Source organism: Anoplolepis gracilipes, unplaced genomic scaffold (assembly GCF_047496725.1).
Source record: "Anoplolepis gracilipes unplaced genomic scaffold, ASM4749672v1 Contig21, whole genome shotgun sequence".
NCBI lineage: Eukaryota > Metazoa > Arthropoda > Insecta > Hymenoptera > Formicidae > Anoplolepis > Anoplolepis gracilipes.
Window position 1 is genome coordinate 556,972 of NW_027328671.1, and position 20,537 is coordinate 577,508.

Genomic DNA, 20,537 nt, shown 5'->3' on the forward strand with positions numbered 1-20,537 from the left:
TTATTAAATTAACAATTAGCGGAAGAACAGTTCATCTACGGAAAAATAAATCAAATTTCCTTAACAAAAAACTTATAGTAATAGTTGCACAAAACATTAATGCTGTTTATTAAAATAAATGTTAATGTATCTTTATAAACCTTTAAAACTCTTAAACGGTATAATATTAAAAAATAGGATAGCTAAAAAATTGAACAATATTCTGTATTTGTTAATATTGCATTTGTATTATTGCATTTGTTAACAATGATGATTTATTATTTGAAAATCTTTGAAATAAAATGTATAAATATTGGAGCCTTATTTATTCGAATTATTATAAATATAGGTACCTACGAATTCTGCAATGCTAAAATAAAATCGATCCTTTGAACTGCAAACACGTATACTGCTCTCTTGTCCACATATGTTTGTCACCTTTTGGTAAACATATATGGATCTCCATATGTATGACTTGCTTTATATATACACATACATATATATATATATATATATATATATATATATATGTGTGTATTTGTTTCATAATATTTCATAAATTGTTATTAATTTATATTTAAAATTGCATAAATCTTTATGTAATATTTTTTTTTAGTTTAGTAATAATAGGATTAATAATACATTATTGATATATAAATGTATTATTAATGTTATTAATAAAAGAAATGTCTTTCATGCAATTGCATAATTTATCACAACAAATAGTCTACAAATTATCTATAAATATAAATAATGTATGTGAAAATAATTTAATAGCTTTTTATAAATGTTACACTATATTACTATATTTATATATTTATATATATATATATATATATTTATATTAATATATATATATATATATTATAATATATATATATATATATATTTATATGTTTATTAATATGCAAAACTAGAATATATAAAATAGGATTTTTTATTTTTTAGAACTTTTTTTATCTTCTCCCTTGTTTTCTGTTTAGCATTTGCGTAGTAAAAATTAGTCTCATATCAAATTAAATTGAGCAAATTCTCTCATTCTCGAATTTACAGATGTGAATAAAACGAGTTCACAATAACATAAGATACATCTTAATTATCATTATCATATCGCATAAATTATCATCAACAAATTGCAAGTTCATCTTCTCGACGAAATTTGGTTTATCCCAGACGTGCCTTCGGAGAATATTTTCTTATCCGAAATTTGTTATCTCGGAAGGACTCTTGCATCCTGCAAATCGTAAATTCGATGAGCGGGAAGTTACAACGAAGTTTCCCAACAGATGCATGACTGGTCGACTTCGTAGTGGGGGACACAGAGTGATCGAGCGATTTATATAGGAGAAGAAATACTTGCCACGCCAGCATTTCAAGTTTGAACGGCGAAACCGTACGAATACCCGTTATTACGATCGTTGTTTTCTGATACCAAATTAGGTAGTACTGGTGAAACTATAATATATTTACCAAGTTGGTGATTAGACACTTCGACACATTCAACAATCATGGTAAATAGATTTTTTCAATATTTTATATTCTGTGTAATGAATATTCTATTAATTGAATAATTTTAGATAACATTTTAGTAAAATATTTTTAAAGATATTTCTTTGAATAAAGATTTATTCATTTTTTTGATAATTAAATTTATTATTGTTTTGATATATATATATATATATATATATATGTATATATAAATATATTTATTTATTTATTTATTACTAACATAAATATTATATAATTATATAATTAGATAATAAACATTTATGACCATTTTTATTAAGTATTGTCAAAAAAATTAATTTTGTTTATAATTAAGAAAATTATTTATAAGATTATATATATATAACATTTATTATTAAAATTAAATTAGAATTAATTTAGGATATTATTATTTGATAGTATTTATTTTACTCTAATATTTTCATATTGACTAATTTACATTGATTTCATAACTTTATATTTAGAGGATGATAAGTCTCCAAAATAAACCTTTTGTTAAAATATGTAAATTCGATTTTCTTTTATATCTTGTTAGTAAATATAAAAGATAAAGTTTTTAAAGAAAATATTAAAAAATTTTTTTTTATTTCAATATCATAACCATTAAGATCTATACGTCTTGAATTTAAATCTGAATGTAAAAAATTATATTTTTTTTTTAAATATTTGGTTGTAATTTTTTTCATAGAACGCATTCGTGTACTGCAAAGATTTTTAGACACGTAGTATGACTACCTAAGACACAACATACATGTATAAAATGTATATGTATAAAATTGGTAGTTGTACTGACCCTAACAGCACATATGTTCAAAAGATGTTTTTAAGAAATCCATAGAATGTTAAAACATATTTTAATATCCTGTGAATCTTTTATAAACATCTTTTAAACGTGTGTGCTGATAGGGGAAATGCACAGGTAGTAAAAAAATGAACTTAAACAAAATTTATCTCACACTCACAACCATCCGTGTACAAGATATACTCTTTATGTTTTGCTGCGAATATTATTTGAAGAGACAAGTTATTTTATTTAATAAATTATTGAGATTGATAAGACTCTTTTAATGTTTACAAACAACTACTTTGAAAGAGAGCGATACCCCAAGTAGAAAAATTCGTGCCCTATGCACCAATCAGTTTTGCAGAAAAATTTAATTTCTGCGAAACTGACGCATAACCATTCGTGTTTGGATCTTAATCGCTCTCTTTTAAAGAAATTGTTGGTATCTTATTTAACCTTTGAGTCATTTTTTAATTATTGTTTATCAAGTTCGTAATATTATCTAATAGAGATTATCATTACTACATCATTATCATATCTGAGTTTGTTAAGTAAATAATTTATAATACATTGATTAATGTTACTAGTAAGACTATAAATTTAAAACAAAAACAAATACAATTGGGTCTAATTGAGGCTTTTATCATCACTTATTTTTTATACCTATTTTTTTATTAAATAATATAATTGAAACATTCATAAATTTCTTTATTCTTCTAAATTGTATTGTTCTCTGTTGTAGCTAAAGTACGTCGTACTTCTCAGCATTGTGTTTTGCTCAGTGCAATCGCAACGACCATGGCATGCTGGCAATAACAACAATCGTCTGCCTCAAGTTCTACCTCAATATATCGATGAGAGAATAGCGGCGGAGCAGCAAACAGCGCAGACGAACCCAGCAAATCAAGTGGGTCCAGTGAATCAAACGAATTCAGTAAGTCAAACGAGTCCAGCGAGTCAAGGAGGCCAAGGGATTCAGGCAGTTGGAACAGACTTGCTCGGAAATCGAATCGGTGGTGCTACGGTTGCAGCTGCAGCTGCACCAGCTTTGAGCACGACCACAACAACAATCCCACTTGATTTACCTGTGGACGCTCATGGCGATGTCGATTTGGTGAATAGGATCAAAACCTGGCCGAGAGACAAGCAACCCTTCTGGTATATCAACTGGCAGGCGATCCAGGCCCATCGCGGTGATGTGAATAACAGCGCCCAACCTGTCCAGTTGCAACCGAATCCAATATCGTTCTTCGCTGGTTAAGAAAGCGGATCATGAATTCTAAAATTGAACATATATCGAACAAGACTGTAAAATTGAGCATTTATGTTTAGCACTAGAGAATAAAAACGCGATCATTGATATTTATGGCCACTGACGACAGTGGTTATTCCTAGTCAAAGTAGACTCTTTAGAGAGATGCGAATTCACGGTTTTCAAAGAATCATTAATCAAAATTATTATATCAATCCAGTTTCTTGATGATGAAAAATTGAATAAATGTTGTGATTGCATAAGTTCATATAATTAGCATGTTTTTATAATATGTATTATTTAATAAATAAGTCAGTATAATTAGTCAGTAAATTTTTATATAAAAAAAATAGAAAATAACATTTACATATATATATATATATATATAATATATAAACATATACATAAGTACATATATGCATATGTGTGTGTGTGTATATATATATATATATATATATATATATATATATATATATATATGTATCTTATAATTATAACTTTAAAAATTAATAATTTCAAAAAAGATAAATTTTAAAATATACATATATTCCTATTGTTCTGAATCGTTTAGATAAAATAATGTATTAATAACTAACATTTATTCTATTTACTTTGTAGTTATTTTTAAAATTTTTCTTTGACTTATTAGTCTCTCACATATGGATCATTTTCATCCTATCGATATTTTAATAATAGAATAAAATTAATAAAAAAAATATTAAAAACTTATTTCTTAATTTTTATTGTATATGATTATTTTATTAAAGATGTCAAGATATATATATAAATTTTTGTAGATTTTTTAAAATTGCGACAATACATACATATGTTACCATAAAAACAAAGTAAAAAAAGTGTGACCTGTGACTTACAATTCTGAATAAAATGCACTATTGTATCCTACAATAAGAAAGAAAAGAAAAATATATTGTTACTTTATAAAAGAGTACTATTTTATTTACACGTACATACATACATGTATTACATGCACGCACATATACAGAATAATTCTAAATATATATATATGTATATGTATAACTGTGATCATTTTAATTTTCATTTCATGTGATAAGGGGTACATTTCGAAGTAAAATACGAACTTAGAATTTTGTAACGCTGTCTTTTGGTTCCGAGATACGCAAATTTGAAATATTATAAAAACAATATTATATAATATATATAATATTAAATATATATATATATATATATATATATATATATATATATATACACTTGTATGTATCTATATATCCAGTATAAATCCAGTATATAAACAAGAAATGTAAACTCTAACAACACACAGATGTTTACAAGAGATCCATAATAAGATGTTACAATATATTTTAACATTCTATGGATCTCTTATGTAAACATCATCTTTTGAAAAGGATGTGTTTAAATGTGATACTGCGTTAGAGAAATAAATATTTTGAAATATTGATTGTGCATTTTATAAACATTTATCATTATTATTACAACATATAATTATTATTACAGATCTTATCTATTATATATTTATAAAATGTTAAAGGGTTGACAAGAATGATAAGAAAATTCCAGCGTCATTGTCACCAACATTAAGAAATCGTATTCAATGTATTGATATATGATATATGATATATGATATGCCAGATTCGTTCGTTTCGAGCCAAAATCTATTACTAAACAAATTTTCAATAAAATCGGTGAGGAGGACCGCTCATCTTCACATTTACCTGCTTTTCTGCCAAAATGTGAATCAGCCTTAAAAGAATTTGGAATTTTACCACACATAATTTTTTTTATTTTTCGGATAAATTATGGACCTACAAACGTTTAAGGAATTTATTCGTGACCACCTAACTATTCTGCATCGAATAAACTCTTGTTTAACTCGATTGGACGAAAAATAAAAATGTTCGGCTAACTTTACATCGAAATTTTAATTATTTAATTTAAAAAAAACGATGAACCTCCAAACGTTTTAATTAAACTTCCAATAATCTCCAAACGATTTTCAAACGATTAGTTAATTTTAATTATAAAAAAATTAAAGTGGTTCGGCTAACTTTACGGAGCTTGATAAATGTCTATACACAGTGTACACACACAAATATCATTGTATTTCAAGAGAAACAAAGACCACGTTATTGTTTCTCCTTATCAAGCGGTGTTACCAACATTGATCCATTAGCTGTATTTAGGTGCATATAGCGATATCCATATCGATAGTATTTAGCTCATAGAGAAGTGATATTTCTTCATGAAACTTTTTTAAATATTCTTTATATTATAATGCAAGTCGCTACAGAGCCTGAATTTTTATTTTGGCTTTGAAAAATTTATAATAAATGAAATACGCGGACTTGTACCTAACTGCACCTGACCCGCGTCTAGCTACACGTTGCTTGAAATTTTATTTTGATCTTTTTTCCAACAAATTCGCTCTGTAGCAACTTAATATACAGACAATCTCATACTGATTACGAATATCACGATTTTATTATGATTCTCTTTATAGTTTGGCTGTAATAATATTTCGAAACTATAGTTCATAACAGGTCGACAGGAGTCTCCACAGTGCTTTCTGTCAACCCTTAAGAAATATTATTTTAAATATTTTTTGAATAATGTTTTTAATGTCTATGTAATATTATTTAATATTTATATTATGCAATATGTTATTTAATATTTATACAATATAATTATTTTTAACATTGAATATTAACATTAGATGATCTTCCACTCATTATACTATGTGATACCTATATTATCTTTTAAATTTTCCTGTTTTCAAATTTTATCACCAACAGTAAATCCTGAAACTTTTACAATTAAAAGTTTAGTAATTGTTGCATCAATTTAAAACAAAAGATTGATTTCATGATTGATATAAATGTAATTTAATTCAAAAACAAAAACTCACTTAGCTTGAATTTTTGTTAATTAAATTTAATTATTATTAAAATTATTTTTTATATTATTTTTTTATTTAATCACATATTGCATTATTTATTCTTTATTTAGAAAAGAATATCCTGAGAAACATTATATTGAACTTATATCATTGTAATAACATTACATTAATGATTTTTTGTTTATAGAGTTATTATTAATTTTTTTTTATGGAAAACATTATTACAAAGTTAAAAAAACATAAATATAATATTAATTTTATTACATAGGATTTGTTATTTTAATATTATTTTAATATTATCAAAACCTTATCTTAATCTGTGTTAAGTATGTTTATAATGTAATATTGTATACAACATTAAAACTATATACCTGGCTAACTATATACATATACATATACTATATACGTTAAACGTCATCTTATGATTTGAACACACAAAGTGTACCTCGCTAGACAGGACGTAATAAATTAAATAACAAAAGTGCAATTAAAAAATCATACCGTATGTCGTTAGTTTATTTTTAGTGAATATTGTTATAATAACATTAAAGTAATATGATTTTTTTGTTTACTGGACACATACGCACGCGCGCGCAGAGAGAGAGAGAGAGAGAGAGAGAGAGAGAGAGAGAGAGAGAGAGGGAGAGAGGGGAGAGAGAGAGAGAGGGAGAGAGAGAGAGAGAGAGAGAGAGAGAGAGAGAGAGAGAGAGAGAGAGAGAGAGAGAGAGAGAGAGAGAGAGAGAGAGAGAGAGAGATATGTATGTAAAATATGCACGTACGTTCTCGCACTATATAAATATTTGTACACATTATCATAAATGATAAATTACTGGGAATTTGTGTTTACTGAGACTAAAAGGTAATACGAAATAATTTATTATTTTAAAAATACTATATATAATGTATTTTCTTAAAGCGAAAGATTTGCGAGAAAAAATAATAATTAATTTTAAAGATATATTTCTTAGCGTAATTCAAAATAATAAATATATATATATATATATATATATATATATAATTAAAATATTAAATATTACATATATTATTATATACATGAATGTAATTATATATTTAATAACATATATAACAATATATTTGATTCTCTTCCATAAAGAGAAAGTAAATTAATTTATCGACAGTTTACGCAAGACATCACGTGATTTTCACTCAACACAAATTTATCAATGAAGTCATGCATGTGAATGACAGCGGGCTAAAACGCTGGAGAGACGTACAACACGCGCGATTCACTATGCAAAAGACGTCGGCACACTAATAAACACCACGCGCAGCGCCGTATATGCTCGTCGTCGTTGGCTAATATTCGCGCATGTAATGACGTGCTTGTGACGTCAGGCCACGGTCAGCCAATACTATCGCGTCGCTGCCAGTGCTCGCTGTGCGTGCAGTGTGCGTCTGTGCGTGCGTTGAGCAGAAACGTGTGTGAGTGTATATATATAACATGTATATATGTGTTATTTGGTGCTGAAGAGAGAAAGCCACGCGGAAACGCGGCCACGACAAGAAACATCTTGATCGCGTGATGACGGATAGCATCATGCGCGATATGTTAGTTTAAAAAAAAAAAAGAGAAAAAAAAACGCTTCTCACCACGCTTTACGTACGTACTACTTACGCGTGGACCGCGCCGTGTTTCATTCGGAACGCGAGCGCCATTGGCAATGTCGAGAAGTGACAGCCCAACATTCTTTCACGGCCAGCCCTGGTCCAGCTGGATCGAAAGAATCGGACGGGACAAGCCGCTGAGTAAGTGCGCTCAATCTGTCCATCCTCTGACGCCCGCGCCCGTACGCCCGCGGTCATGCTTTACGTCAACGGCGACGGGCGTCGGAGGCGCGTGTACCCTAACCTCACTTCGACGCTCCTTTGTCAACGACATCGGGGGACGTAACGCGACGGGCACGCCGTTTTTTTTTTCTCGATGCGTGTCGCGCCCCCCGCTGTCAACGTAAATCTACGCGAATGATTTTTCAGGACTGATAATTTATGTAATTTGCGAGAGTGAGCGTGATGATAATCCGCTGATGAGAATATAATTATATTGAATAGATTCAATAGACGTCTCTGGACGAGAGATACTGCTATTAAAAAAAAAAAAAAAAAAAAATGGCATTTTTTTCGCAGATTTAATAATGAATCCTCCAGCAGCCACAATTGTGCATGTATGCGAGATGTAAATAAAAATATAAAACTTATCACAAAATTGTGTTCTTTATTTCACATTTCTGTTCAAATGTTGGGTTAGAATTAGTCTAAAAAAATGTCAGATTATGATTAAATATTTTATATAGATACATATATATATATATATATATATATATATATATATATACACACATGTATGTGTATATGAATATACATATAATTGTCATATATATATACATATAATTATAATAGGAAATGGAACATATATATTGTATGCGATTTCTTAATAGATATTTTATGTATAGACAATATATATGATAAACAATATTAGTACATGAATATTTGAATTAATCCATATTAAAGTATAAATCTCTCTATCTTTGTGCAACAAATCTTTTCACTTTGCAACATGATTACAATAAATAAAGAAATATCTTTAATTTGTTGCATAATGAAATATATATTTTATATCATATAAAATATTTAAAAAATAAAGATCTTATTGTGTTCTTTCTTTTAGAGTGTACAGATAAATTTTATGTTGATTAATATGCTATTATAAAAATATATGCATATTTTAGGTGATGAAGAAACTGAAGTCCAGCCGTCAAGCTCAGTTACACGTCTTTCTTCAGAAGGTAATTGTTGACTTATTCTAATATTGTTTTCTTAAAATAATATATATATATATGTATATAATATAGTTTGTGTTTTTTCAATCTTATATATTTACCAATATTAATTTAATGAAATGTTTCTTTAGATATTGATTTATATGGCTTCTGCCCAGAAAGAGATGATTTTTATGGAGTGGTATGTGAAATATGCAATGCGATAGTGAAACCACAAGCCTTTATTCAACATATGGGTACGTATTTTCACTTCATTGATTGTTATATCAGTTTAAGGAAGAATTGAATGAATCATCTACATCAAAAGTTAATAAATCTGCTATATTTTGGGCGTTCATGAATTTAACATTGTGCAAAATACTTTCAAACTTTTAAAATATAAAATTTTTATATTCATGAATTTTTGTAAACAATCACTATAAAAAAATTAGTTTGATACAAGATAATATTTATGATTTGGAGATTAAATTATATCCCAAAATTTGTAACTGACAAATTAATTATTAATTTATATTTTAAAAGGCTAAAAGTGCTTTGTGCAATATCAAATTTCTGAATTTGATTTTGCGCAAAGCACTTTAGCCTTTATAAATATAAATTAATAATTAATTTTTATTATATTAATTCGAAATGTATTAGATTTATTAATAATTTTTGCCATAACTGATTCAGTTCTTCTTTAATATGATATAATTGTATGAATTTGTAATATTTATAATTATGTTTCTGCAAAAGAGAAATACAGAAATATAGATGTCTCTGAATAACTATAAAATGTATTACAGTAAAGAATCTTAATTGTTTAATAGAGATAAATATTAAACAATTTGACTCTTAATTTGTGATTCTAATAAAATATATATATATATATATTCTATATATATATATAAATATATAAGTAATTAATGGTATGTTAGTAATATAAATATAAAGTTATAAAATGTAATTTAAAATAGAAAAGTATATTTTATCTATTTCTAAAGTATTAATATAAAATATCTATCAATTCATATATTTTACATATCTATAATACTACAATAATAATTAAATATTTAATTTTATTAATACAGATATCTCTTAATAATTATAAGATGTATTACAGTAAAAAAATCTTAGTTATTTATTATTATTATTATTAATTTGTGATTGTAATAGAATGTTATATATATATTTTATCTCAAAATAAGAGTCAAATTGTTTGATGTTTTTCTCTATTAAATAATTAAAATTGATATATATATATATATATATATATATATCAATTTTAATTATTTTAATTATATATATATATATATATATATATATATATGTATATATTATACATTCTACTACAATCACAAATTAATAATAATAATAAATCACTAAGATTTTTTTACGGTACATCTTATATATATTAAGAGATATCTGTATTAATAAAATTAGATATGTAATTATTATTGTAGTATTATAGATATGTAAAATACATAAATTGATATATATTTTACATTAGTTATATATGTATATATACATATATATACATATACACACATATATATACAAGCAATTAATAGCAATGTAGTAAAATTTAAAGTTATAAAACGTAATTTAAAATAAAAAAAGTACATTTTTATCTATTTCTAAAGCATTAACATAAAATATCTATCAACTTATATATTTATAATTTTAATGAATTTCTAAAATTTAATATACATAATATTAGATGAAAATATAAATTAAACAAAAATAAAGTTATATTGTTTAAAATCTATGTATACAATAATTTTTTATTTATGCTACTTTGCGTGTATAGTTCATCAAATTACAAAAATTCTCAGCTCGCATTTCATTAGCGGCTTATATATGTATTTGCAGGTATAAGAATTGTAAACACATACCTTTTATACCTTTTATTTTGCCACAGAGTGTCGCCATCCTTCTGGCACGGCGAGTTTTCCGCCTCCTCCGAATCCGATCGTGAAATCGTCTGTGAAAACCCCCTTCTGTAAGGTGTCCAAACTGAAGAAAACTATCCAACTACCAACTCCTTCATCTTCGATTCCTACTGCTGGCGGCACCAAGCTGAACCATACGATCGTCAAGCGTACTGCGGACCAAGCGAATTTGTCTGCGAGTGGCTCGCTGCCGATCTCCTCATCGCCCCGATCACCCCTCGAGTCGATCTCAGTGCAAACTACCTCTCCTAACGTGGCTGGCCCATCGAATCTCGTCGGTGTGTCAACAACCAGCGGTAGCAGTCCAGGAAAAAGTCCCGGTACCGGCGGCAGCAGCAGCAGCAGCAGCAGCGGCGGTGGCAGCGGCAGCGGCAGCGGTGGCGGTGTCGGTGGTGGTGCTGCTGCTGGTGGTGCTGGTGCTGGAGGTAGTGGTGGTGGTGGTCAACCTCGCCGGAAGAGACTCAAAACGGACCGCTCGCTGCTCAAAGATCGCGAATACGATCCCGATCGACACTGCGGTGTCTGGAACGAGGAGACCGGCAAGCCCTGCACCAGGTCTCTCACATGCAAGGCTCACACCGTCTCGCTGCGCCGAACGGTTCTTGGTCGCAGCAAGACTTTCGACAAGCTCCTCGCGGAGCATCGAGCTGCAAAGGAGCAGCCGAACAGCGGCAGCAGCCGGCAAACGACGAAGATGACGGTCTCTGGCACCGTCACCGTATCTTCGACCGCTACCGTCGCTGCCGCCGTCGCGGCATCTAGCCTGAACACCCCCTTTACTCCCAACACCCCAATATCTATTGCTGAGCCGGAAGCGCCGAGTTCGCCGCCTGTACTATCGCTGCCAGACACATATCCACTGCCAAAGGTAAGCGAACCGTGCTTTTTTTTCTTCCCTCGCAATATTTTGTATTTAAGACTTTCTCTTATACACATTTCTCTCCCCATGATTATCTTGTTTCTGTAGTGTCCTCGGTGTGACTTTTCTTCATTCGCCACGCCGTGTTATTATGATCAATCTTCTCTGCGCGAGCAATCTTTGTTAAGAATAAGATTGCTAACGCAGCCGACGAAATGAAAGTTTCAATTTGATCAATGTGGTTGAGGCGAATCTGTGTATAAATATAGTTTTTCTTTTGTGTTGAATGTTATTACTCTCAACGCATTTGAAGATGCAGGCGATAAAAATATGTGGCTTTTTTTTACTTTTCTGTCAAAATTATTGTAGCTTTCAATAAGTTTGAGACATTGTGCATGATGTTGGTTCTCTTATATTGTATTTCGCTTGAAAAAAACTTTCATTTCTGCATACTCTTATAAATGTCAAACATTCAAAAATAGGTTTAAAGAAAGTAATGTAGAAGTATTTTTTGAACAAAAAATAGATTTGTTCTACTTATTAGTAGGTCAAGTCAACTAGCTTAAATTATTTAATAAATATTTATAAAGAGTAACATCTGATGGATTACTTTTATTTTGACATATATTTTGCAAGATAAAATCTTAAATTATTTGCACTTTGAACTATAGGGAAACTTCTGATTTTTTAGATATCACTTTCAATTATTGTTCTATTTTTTTACATTTAATTTGAAAATTTGAAATGGAGAAAATGATGTGATAAACATAAGTGTTACATATAGATAATATTTTATTTTTTATATTTTTTTTTTCTGAAATGGAGATAATGTTTTGTCACGATACTAAAAAGTATCATAAATTGCTTGAGAGGATCGAAAGGAATGACGGGCAAACTCCGGCGTTATAGCTATAACATTAAGAAATAAACTTTCATTAGATGTATGTTAATATACAGGGTGTCTCATAACTAACGAGCCAACGCTCGTGAACGGATAGAATACAGTGAATTGAACAAAAAAGTTTTAGGTCATTTTGCGATTTTCGCAATAATTATTAAAATATTAATTAAAAACGCTTAGCGAACAATATTATACATATGTACAAGATGTCCGGTAATAATCGCCCCATCTCTCTAGGGCTGATAGAGCAGGTCAAACTGAACATAAAAGTCCTGTATCATTTTCCGATTTTCGCAATATTTATTAAAATATTAATTAAAAACGCTCATGAACGCGCACCGCATATAACGTTCAGCATATCCTGAGCGTTTTTAATTAATAGTTTAATAATTATTGCGCTAATCGCAAAATGATACAGGACTTTTATGTTCAGTTTTACCTGCTCTACCTGTCCTAGAGAGTTGGGGCGATTATTACCGGACATCTTGTAGATATGTATAATATTGTTCGCTAAGCGTTTTTAATTAATATTTTAATAATTATTATGAAAATCGCAAAATGACTTAATACTTTTTTGTTTAGTTTACTCTACCCACTCACGAGCGTTGGCTTATTAGTTATCAAACACTCTGTATATGCATAAACACCATTGCATTGCAAGAGAAACAAAGACGACATTATTGTCTTTTCTTGTCATGTCTCACGGTGTTATCCATATAATCTATCGCCCTTCTGCGCTTTTTAAATATAGACAATCATATTCGTCAAAACTATGTTTTAAAAAATTTATATTTTTCCGTGAACTTTGTTTTGACGTATTTCTTATTTTATTAGAATTGGTGCTAAAGAGCTGGATTTTGTAATTTGACTGTTAAAAATTTATAATAAATTGTACACTCGCTGATTTACATTCTATACTTTTAGCAATGCAAAAACCGATCATTCGTTTTCTGCATATTTCACTTCGAATAAAAACAATATATCTTTATACATTTTTTTTGTAAATCTAAAATTGATACTACATTATTTTTTATTAATTTAGAATTGGTGCTAAAGAGCCCAATTTTAAGTCCAAGAGAGCAATTTGGCTTTTAAAAATTTATAATAAATAAAAAATGATCTCATGGTCATATACTTTGAACCGTAACTAACCACACCGCTGTCTATCGAATTATGATTTTTCTTTTTTGATCATTTATCGAAAAAAATCGAGTTTTAGCTTCAAAGAATTAATGCTGACTACGAATATCATAATTATAATGTTTTTTTATGCATATTTTGGTTGAAATATGCAGAAAACCAAACCTCCAGCCGACAAAGGTCTCCACAATGTCTTTCGATCCTTAATAACTGGCAAAAAGAAATCAAATTTGTTGTCAGTTATATTAAAACCGTTTTCTAAGTAAACAGAAAAAGTAACAACAAATTTAAACAAATAATAAATATTTTTGTATACATTAAGTCTATGTTTTATTTTTAATGAGGTTCAGTAGTTGTTTATTATATTGACTCATAAAGATTGGAGGCGGAAACTTTCCTTCTGTGAACTCAATTTTAGATTGTTTCAATCTAATCTGAAGTTGAGATTAACAAATTTTTGGAATGCGGATGCCTTTTTCATCCTCGAATTCACTTTTTATCTTTAATGATACATTGTCGAAATTTCTAGAAAGCACATTTTTCATTTAGGTTTTTTAAGTGTTTATAAATATAATACTTTTTTAAGTATAAACAATGAATGCGACAGCTCTAAACTCTATTGAAAATTAAATTATTAAGGATTAGGTCTTATGTATTATAATAATATTAAAATCATTGAAAGTGAGTCCCATAAACAAGGACTAGTAAAAAATGATTGTGCATCTCAAAGACCAGAAGCGTCCTTCGTGCAGTTTATACACTCACACATATATATACAGGGTGTCCCATTTTAATTCCTCCAGTGAAATATCTCGAAAAATATAGAAAATTCGAAAAAATGTTTCAGACAAAAGTTGTACGATTTTGAGGAGGCCATAAGATGGTACCATTGGTTTGACCTTGAATAGTTGTTTGAAGGTCATGTAAAGGTCACCTTGAATTTTTTAAATGAGACACCCTATATATTATTGCATATTCTTGTAGCTTATCTCGAGAGCTTTCCAAAACACTTATGATAAAGTATTTTTCATTAAGTATATTTTGAGTTATTTTTTGAGTATTTTTTAAGTATTTTATGAGACTTGAAAGTTGCAATATTTTGACATAAAATACAAGATATCTCGTAAAATATTCATTTTTCGATTATCTTACCCTAATACTTTTATATATAGAATAATGAGACAAATCAATTGTGTACAGAAAACACATAGTTATCTTTAAGGAAAAATCTGAATTTGCAACTAGCAGTTACACATTTTTTCTTGAAATGAAAAAACATTTTATCATAGTGTTTTGGAAAGCTTTCGAAGTCAGCTACAAGAATATGTAACAAAAAATAAGGGGTGCCATTTAAAAAAATTGAGGTGACCTTCATGCGACTCTTCAAAGTCAGACCAATGGTATCATCTTATGGTCGCCTCGAAACCATACAACTTTTGCCTGAAACATTTTTCTCTCCCAGGCTTGGTTTTTCGAAATATACGACTGGAGAAATTAAAATGGGACACCCTGTATATATATATATATATATCATTTAGGATTTTAGTCCGCAAAATGTAGAGATAAAAATGATTATGTATCAGATGTTATCTTTTATTATTTTTTCAAGAATATTAAAAATTTTAATGATTATTGAGTCAGAATTAAGAGAAGGCATGTTCAAAATTAAACAAAATGATAAATATTAGAAAAAAATATAGTTTCTACATACTTTCTAAAGGAATGAATCCAATATTATATATAATGATTTTCTTAAACTTGTATTATACAACTTTGATATTGTGTTTTCGATTTTATATTTTCACAGATTATTTTTAATATTTATATAAATTTACCTGATAATAAGTACGCACGTGCGCGTATATTCTCTCATGATAGCATACTTCTAGTTTCTAGCAAAATAATATTAAATAATATATATTTTCTTGTTAAGTTAAACTAAAAATCATATCACAAATGTTTACAAAGCACAGTTTTTTTAAAATAAATGACAGAATAACAGAAAATCAAAACCGTTTTGAAAGGTAAATTAAAATATAATATTTTTAATTTGCAACATTTATAAAGCTATATATATAAATCTCTTTAATACTTTCACTGAAAAGATAAATGTTATCCATTTTGGTAAGTTTATTTAGACAAAGAAACGAAGAAAAATTGTTCAATTTTGCTAACAAATACGGATCGATCGACCCAATCGAGACGCGACAATGAACTACTTCGCGTTAAAAGCAGACAGAGGGTGTCGGTTGATACTTGTTTTCTGTTTTTGTTATTGCAGGCTGTTGATTTGCTTTATCGGTGTCTGCGGTCCCCGCATGGCTCCACTAAACCTGTAAGGCATGGTTTCTTTTGGGCATTTAAACGCCACCTTCTCTTATGGGATCTACAATTCTTACTCTACGAGTCGCCAACCATTCTTTTTTTTAGACTAAACTTGAAGAAGACTTTGCCAATGCGGAGGAGCTGCGAAGTCTAGAGTCCACACTGGTGGTCAACTCCACCATCGCAACTGACAACAGCGGCAGCAGCGGCAACGGTGGCGGTGGTGGCGGTGGCGGTGGCAGTGGCAGTGCGTTGCAGCAACAATCGGAATCAATGATGGGACCGATATCTGTGATGCTGCCGTCGCTGTCCCCGCTACCGGGCGCGAACAACGAAGGATCGCCAGGAGTGGCCACTCTAATACCGAGCACTACGACGCCTGCCGCGACACCGGTTATATCGATGCCACTGCCAACTACTTGCGTGCAGCCGCCCACGGTGGTCGCGACAGTGCTTGAAGGCGAGACACCCGTGGACATCGATGCCGAGACTATATCTATGTACTCTCCCATTTATACCGCAACCAAGGACGCCAAGTCACAGCTAGTGATGCAGATACAATCACGACCGAATAGTCATTCGTCACAGTCGCCCATTTCAGTCAGGAACTATCAGCAAATACAGGCCTCTATGCCAAGCTTGAACTTATTCGAGCCGGTGGAACAGCTGGAGCAACAGCATGCAAGTCAAATTAACGGCAAGAGACTAAATCATACGAATCCGATATCATCGCGACAGCAGAAAAGGCACGGCAAATCGCACCACGAGCAACTGTCGTGTCAATCGTCGCAGGACTACTCGACGTCTGCATCGATCCAGGTCGAGGCGACGACTACATCGTCGCCATATCCGCACTTTGGCGATATCTCCTGGTCGAACTGTCATCCGGAACCATTGGCGGTCAGCCGGTGGCTTCGTATCTCGTCCAACCGTAAACAGTACAATTTCAATATTCACTGACACAAGACCCCACCCACCCCGGGCTGAGGACTGTGCGTCGCGGGCATCGTTTGTCTACCTCCTTTCCTTCGCGACACCACCCTCTCTTTCTTCGTCGTCGGCCATGTCGTTGTCGTCACCCTAGTCGTTGCTGCCACAGTCGATGTCGCGTCCACAGCCTATCAAAAGGGGAGGGGGGGGGGGGAGAGAGAGAGAAGGGCTCTTGTTTTCGTCATTCATCGCTATAGAAAATGTGAGTATTTTGCGCAATCAATCGCAAAAAAAAAAATCTGAAATGGCTTGGATAATGCTCCCAGCACGAGCCTCCAATACGCGATAATCTTCCGCTTTCGTGCGCGATATACACGAAGTTTTCAGCATCAAATCACGAGTATGTCAAATGCTGTAGAATATCGAGAAAGGATTTCCAAACGATCCATCATACGATTGCCTATCTAGACGTATATCTGAACTCTTACTCCATGAAGAGAAGGAACAGATGTATGTATTCCACTATTGTTTATTTGCTAAATTTTTAACGTATAAGATAAATAGACAGGAGAAGCTGAACATTGAATAATTAATAATATCGCGACATCGCGTAAAATTTCTACACAGAATTTCCTACACAATGTACCGTTTGTTGTGTATTTCTTATACCGCTTGTATCGTAAAACATTCCGTCAATCCTTTTCTCTTAGTTATACGCATTATGACTATCTCACAATAATCATCAGGCCTGCGATTATTTTATTTCTAGATGCTCTTCAAGATGTAAGAGTAAGAGACAGATATAAGAGTTTGCGTTTTATATCTCGGTGAGATATAAATCAAGCGACATTGCGATTTAAATGTTGAATCTTTTTGCCAAAAACAATTGATAATCATGTGTATGCCGACGTGTATTTATTCGTGATTTTTTTAGTAGTTGAAATTGGGATTATCAGGCCGCGAATCACGAATTATTTTTATTATTTTGGTCATCATATTGACCCAGATAACTAAGCATGATTAATCATATTATTGTTATGTTGCCAATACTAGAGTTGTTGACAATATAACAGTAACCGACAGTTAACAATCTGAAAAGTTTGGAGAGTTTTTTTTTTAAACTCAAAATTATTTAAGAATTTCTTTTCGGTGTATCATGATTTATGAAATATCTTTATTTTTACATCTTGAAATGTAATTCCAACATATTTTTTCCTAGTAAATTATTGAATATGTTGCTAAATTTTTTCATTAAATTAAAAATTAACAATTGCATATAGCATTTTATTGATCGATAAAATTATAAGCACAGTCATTTTTACAAAATACCATCATATGCATTGTGCATTTTTTATCAAATTGTGCAGGAATTTTGTAAATAGATTGCAAATTATTGTCTCATATTGTATATAGGAAAATGTTTAGCGTCGGCATATATACAGTTTTTGCGTAGAGATAAAAAGAGTTTCAATTTATTTCCTCTCATAAAAAAATGAATGGCGTGCAAATTGCACATATAGTTTATATGTATAGATATTTTTTTTATCGATTATGATCTTTTATCTTTCTTGTGTGTATTCTACGAACATGAGAAGAACGTCATTGTTCAACATTATACACACACACACACACACGCACACACACACACGCACACACACACACACACACACACACACACACACACACACACAGCACACAGGGTGTCCCATAACTATTAGTTATTTTAAAGGTTGAATATGCGCAGGAACGCAATATGCTCCTCACTCTTACTGTACATTTCCTCGGTTAAAATTCTATTTTAATTTTTTGATTAAATAGTAAATAAATCAATAAATTGATAGATAAATAAATAAATGAATAAATAAATAAAGAGGAATAAATACAGTTAGAAATGTATTTAATTTCTGATTATTTTTTATTCTTATTATTTTGTTTATTTATTTTATTACTCGGTAAATAATGGTCTGAAAAGGTAATTTTGAATAAAAAATTCCTTTTCCAAAATCGAAAAATTCCACTTTCATTCTTCGAAGTATTAACTAAGATTTATGGGACACCCTGTATACACACACACACCCAACAAACAAACATATTCTTGTTTCTTTTTTATCATTGTCTGCCATAAGGTTATAATAGCAAAATCGTAGTTCCGAGTTACGATTTTCTCTTTTAACTTAATTTCATTTTAAATTACTGAGTGAGTTTCATGGCAAGACGAGATCAGGTCGCGATGTAAATATTATAATTAAAAACATATTGAGTGATATTTTTTTTTTCTTTAATAAATTGTGAATATACAAATTGGAGAAACCAGTGATGTAGATGAAAATTTAAAATTTTATCGATATTGATATATGTATAATAATATCACAAAATAATATAATTTCTAATTATTCTGAGGCAATAACATTTACTTGTGACAAATAATAATTTATATTTAAAAATGAATCTTTATAAAAAAATCTACTTTGTTTGCTTTTTCAATGATAGCGAGTTTGCTAACAATTTGAATTAAATATTATATTGCTCAAAAAGTCGACATAATTTTCCTCATATATAACTATACATAATTTAATATTTTAGGGCAATAGTTATAGTATTCAAATGTACTATAACAAGATGCCTTTATGCCTAGCATATTGTAAATCAATAGACACAAATTGTTTAAATACAGTATAATATAAATGCAATACAAATTATTAAAAATTTTCCAAATTTTCTTTTTTCGCTATTCTACAAAAATCTCATCTTTATGACGTACATAAGTTTATTTGATTTTTAGTGCTCTGCGTGACCAGTTGATTAAATAAATCATAAGTCACTGTATAGGTTTGTCCGCGGATTTAGACAGACAGATTAGTGAGCTATATGATCCCGCTGTATTTTTACCTAAGATGATTATTTATATTTGTATGTACTCGTTATAATTTGCATTCTTGCGCACTGCAGTTCTCTGATACCGAGTGAAAAGCGCGCAAAGCTAATCAGTAATGCGGCAGGATATGCGTATTTCTTATCATAGATTGTGATATTTGATTTTATTAATGATTAGTAGGATTACATATAATTGTACATGCGTCTTTATATTGTGTTCGACAGCAGAAACGTAGTGCGTTCTTCTTTTCTTCGCCATAAGAGGCGCTTTTCTCGTTTTCTCGCCTTGTTAAAAGAAGAAGAAGAAAAAGAATAAGAAAAAATATTAATCGCGTTGTTCTTTAGTCGCGTACTTGCATTAT

The 20,537-nt window shown here is 30.2% G+C and overlaps 2 protein-coding genes across 3 annotated transcripts; both read left to right on the forward strand.

Annotated features, from left to right (window-relative positions):
- The first annotated feature begins 1,330 nt into the window (after positions 1-1,330).
- On the forward strand, positions 1,331-3,877 carry LOC140675850 (uncharacterized). The gene is made up of 2 exons (XM_072910488.1): positions 1,331-1,490; positions 3,012-3,877. The coding sequence occupies exons 1-2, from the start codon at positions 1,488-1,490 to the stop codon at positions 3,528-3,530; spliced, it is 522 nt and encodes a 173-aa protein (XP_072766589.1). The 5' UTR covers positions 1,331-1,487; the 3' UTR covers positions 3,531-3,877.
- A 3,915-nt stretch (positions 3,878-7,792) lies between these two features.
- LOC140675833 (uncharacterized) lies at positions 7,793-18,763 on the forward strand. Of its 2 annotated transcripts, XM_072910446.1 has the most exons (6): positions 7,793-8,184; positions 9,165-9,221; positions 9,347-9,451; positions 11,116-12,014; positions 16,328-16,381; positions 16,477-18,763. In XM_072910446.1, exons 1-6 carry the CDS (start codon positions 8,100-8,102, stop codon positions 17,329-17,331), a joined length of 2,055 nt encoding a protein of 684 aa, XP_072766547.1. In that variant the 5' UTR covers positions 7,793-8,099; the 3' UTR covers positions 17,332-18,763. The 2 variants fall into 2 exon arrangements, with proteins under 2 accessions (XP_072766547.1, XP_072766548.1); XM_072910447.1 differs by lacking the exon at positions 16,328-16,381.
- Positions 18,764-20,537: the final 1,774 nt, after the last annotated feature.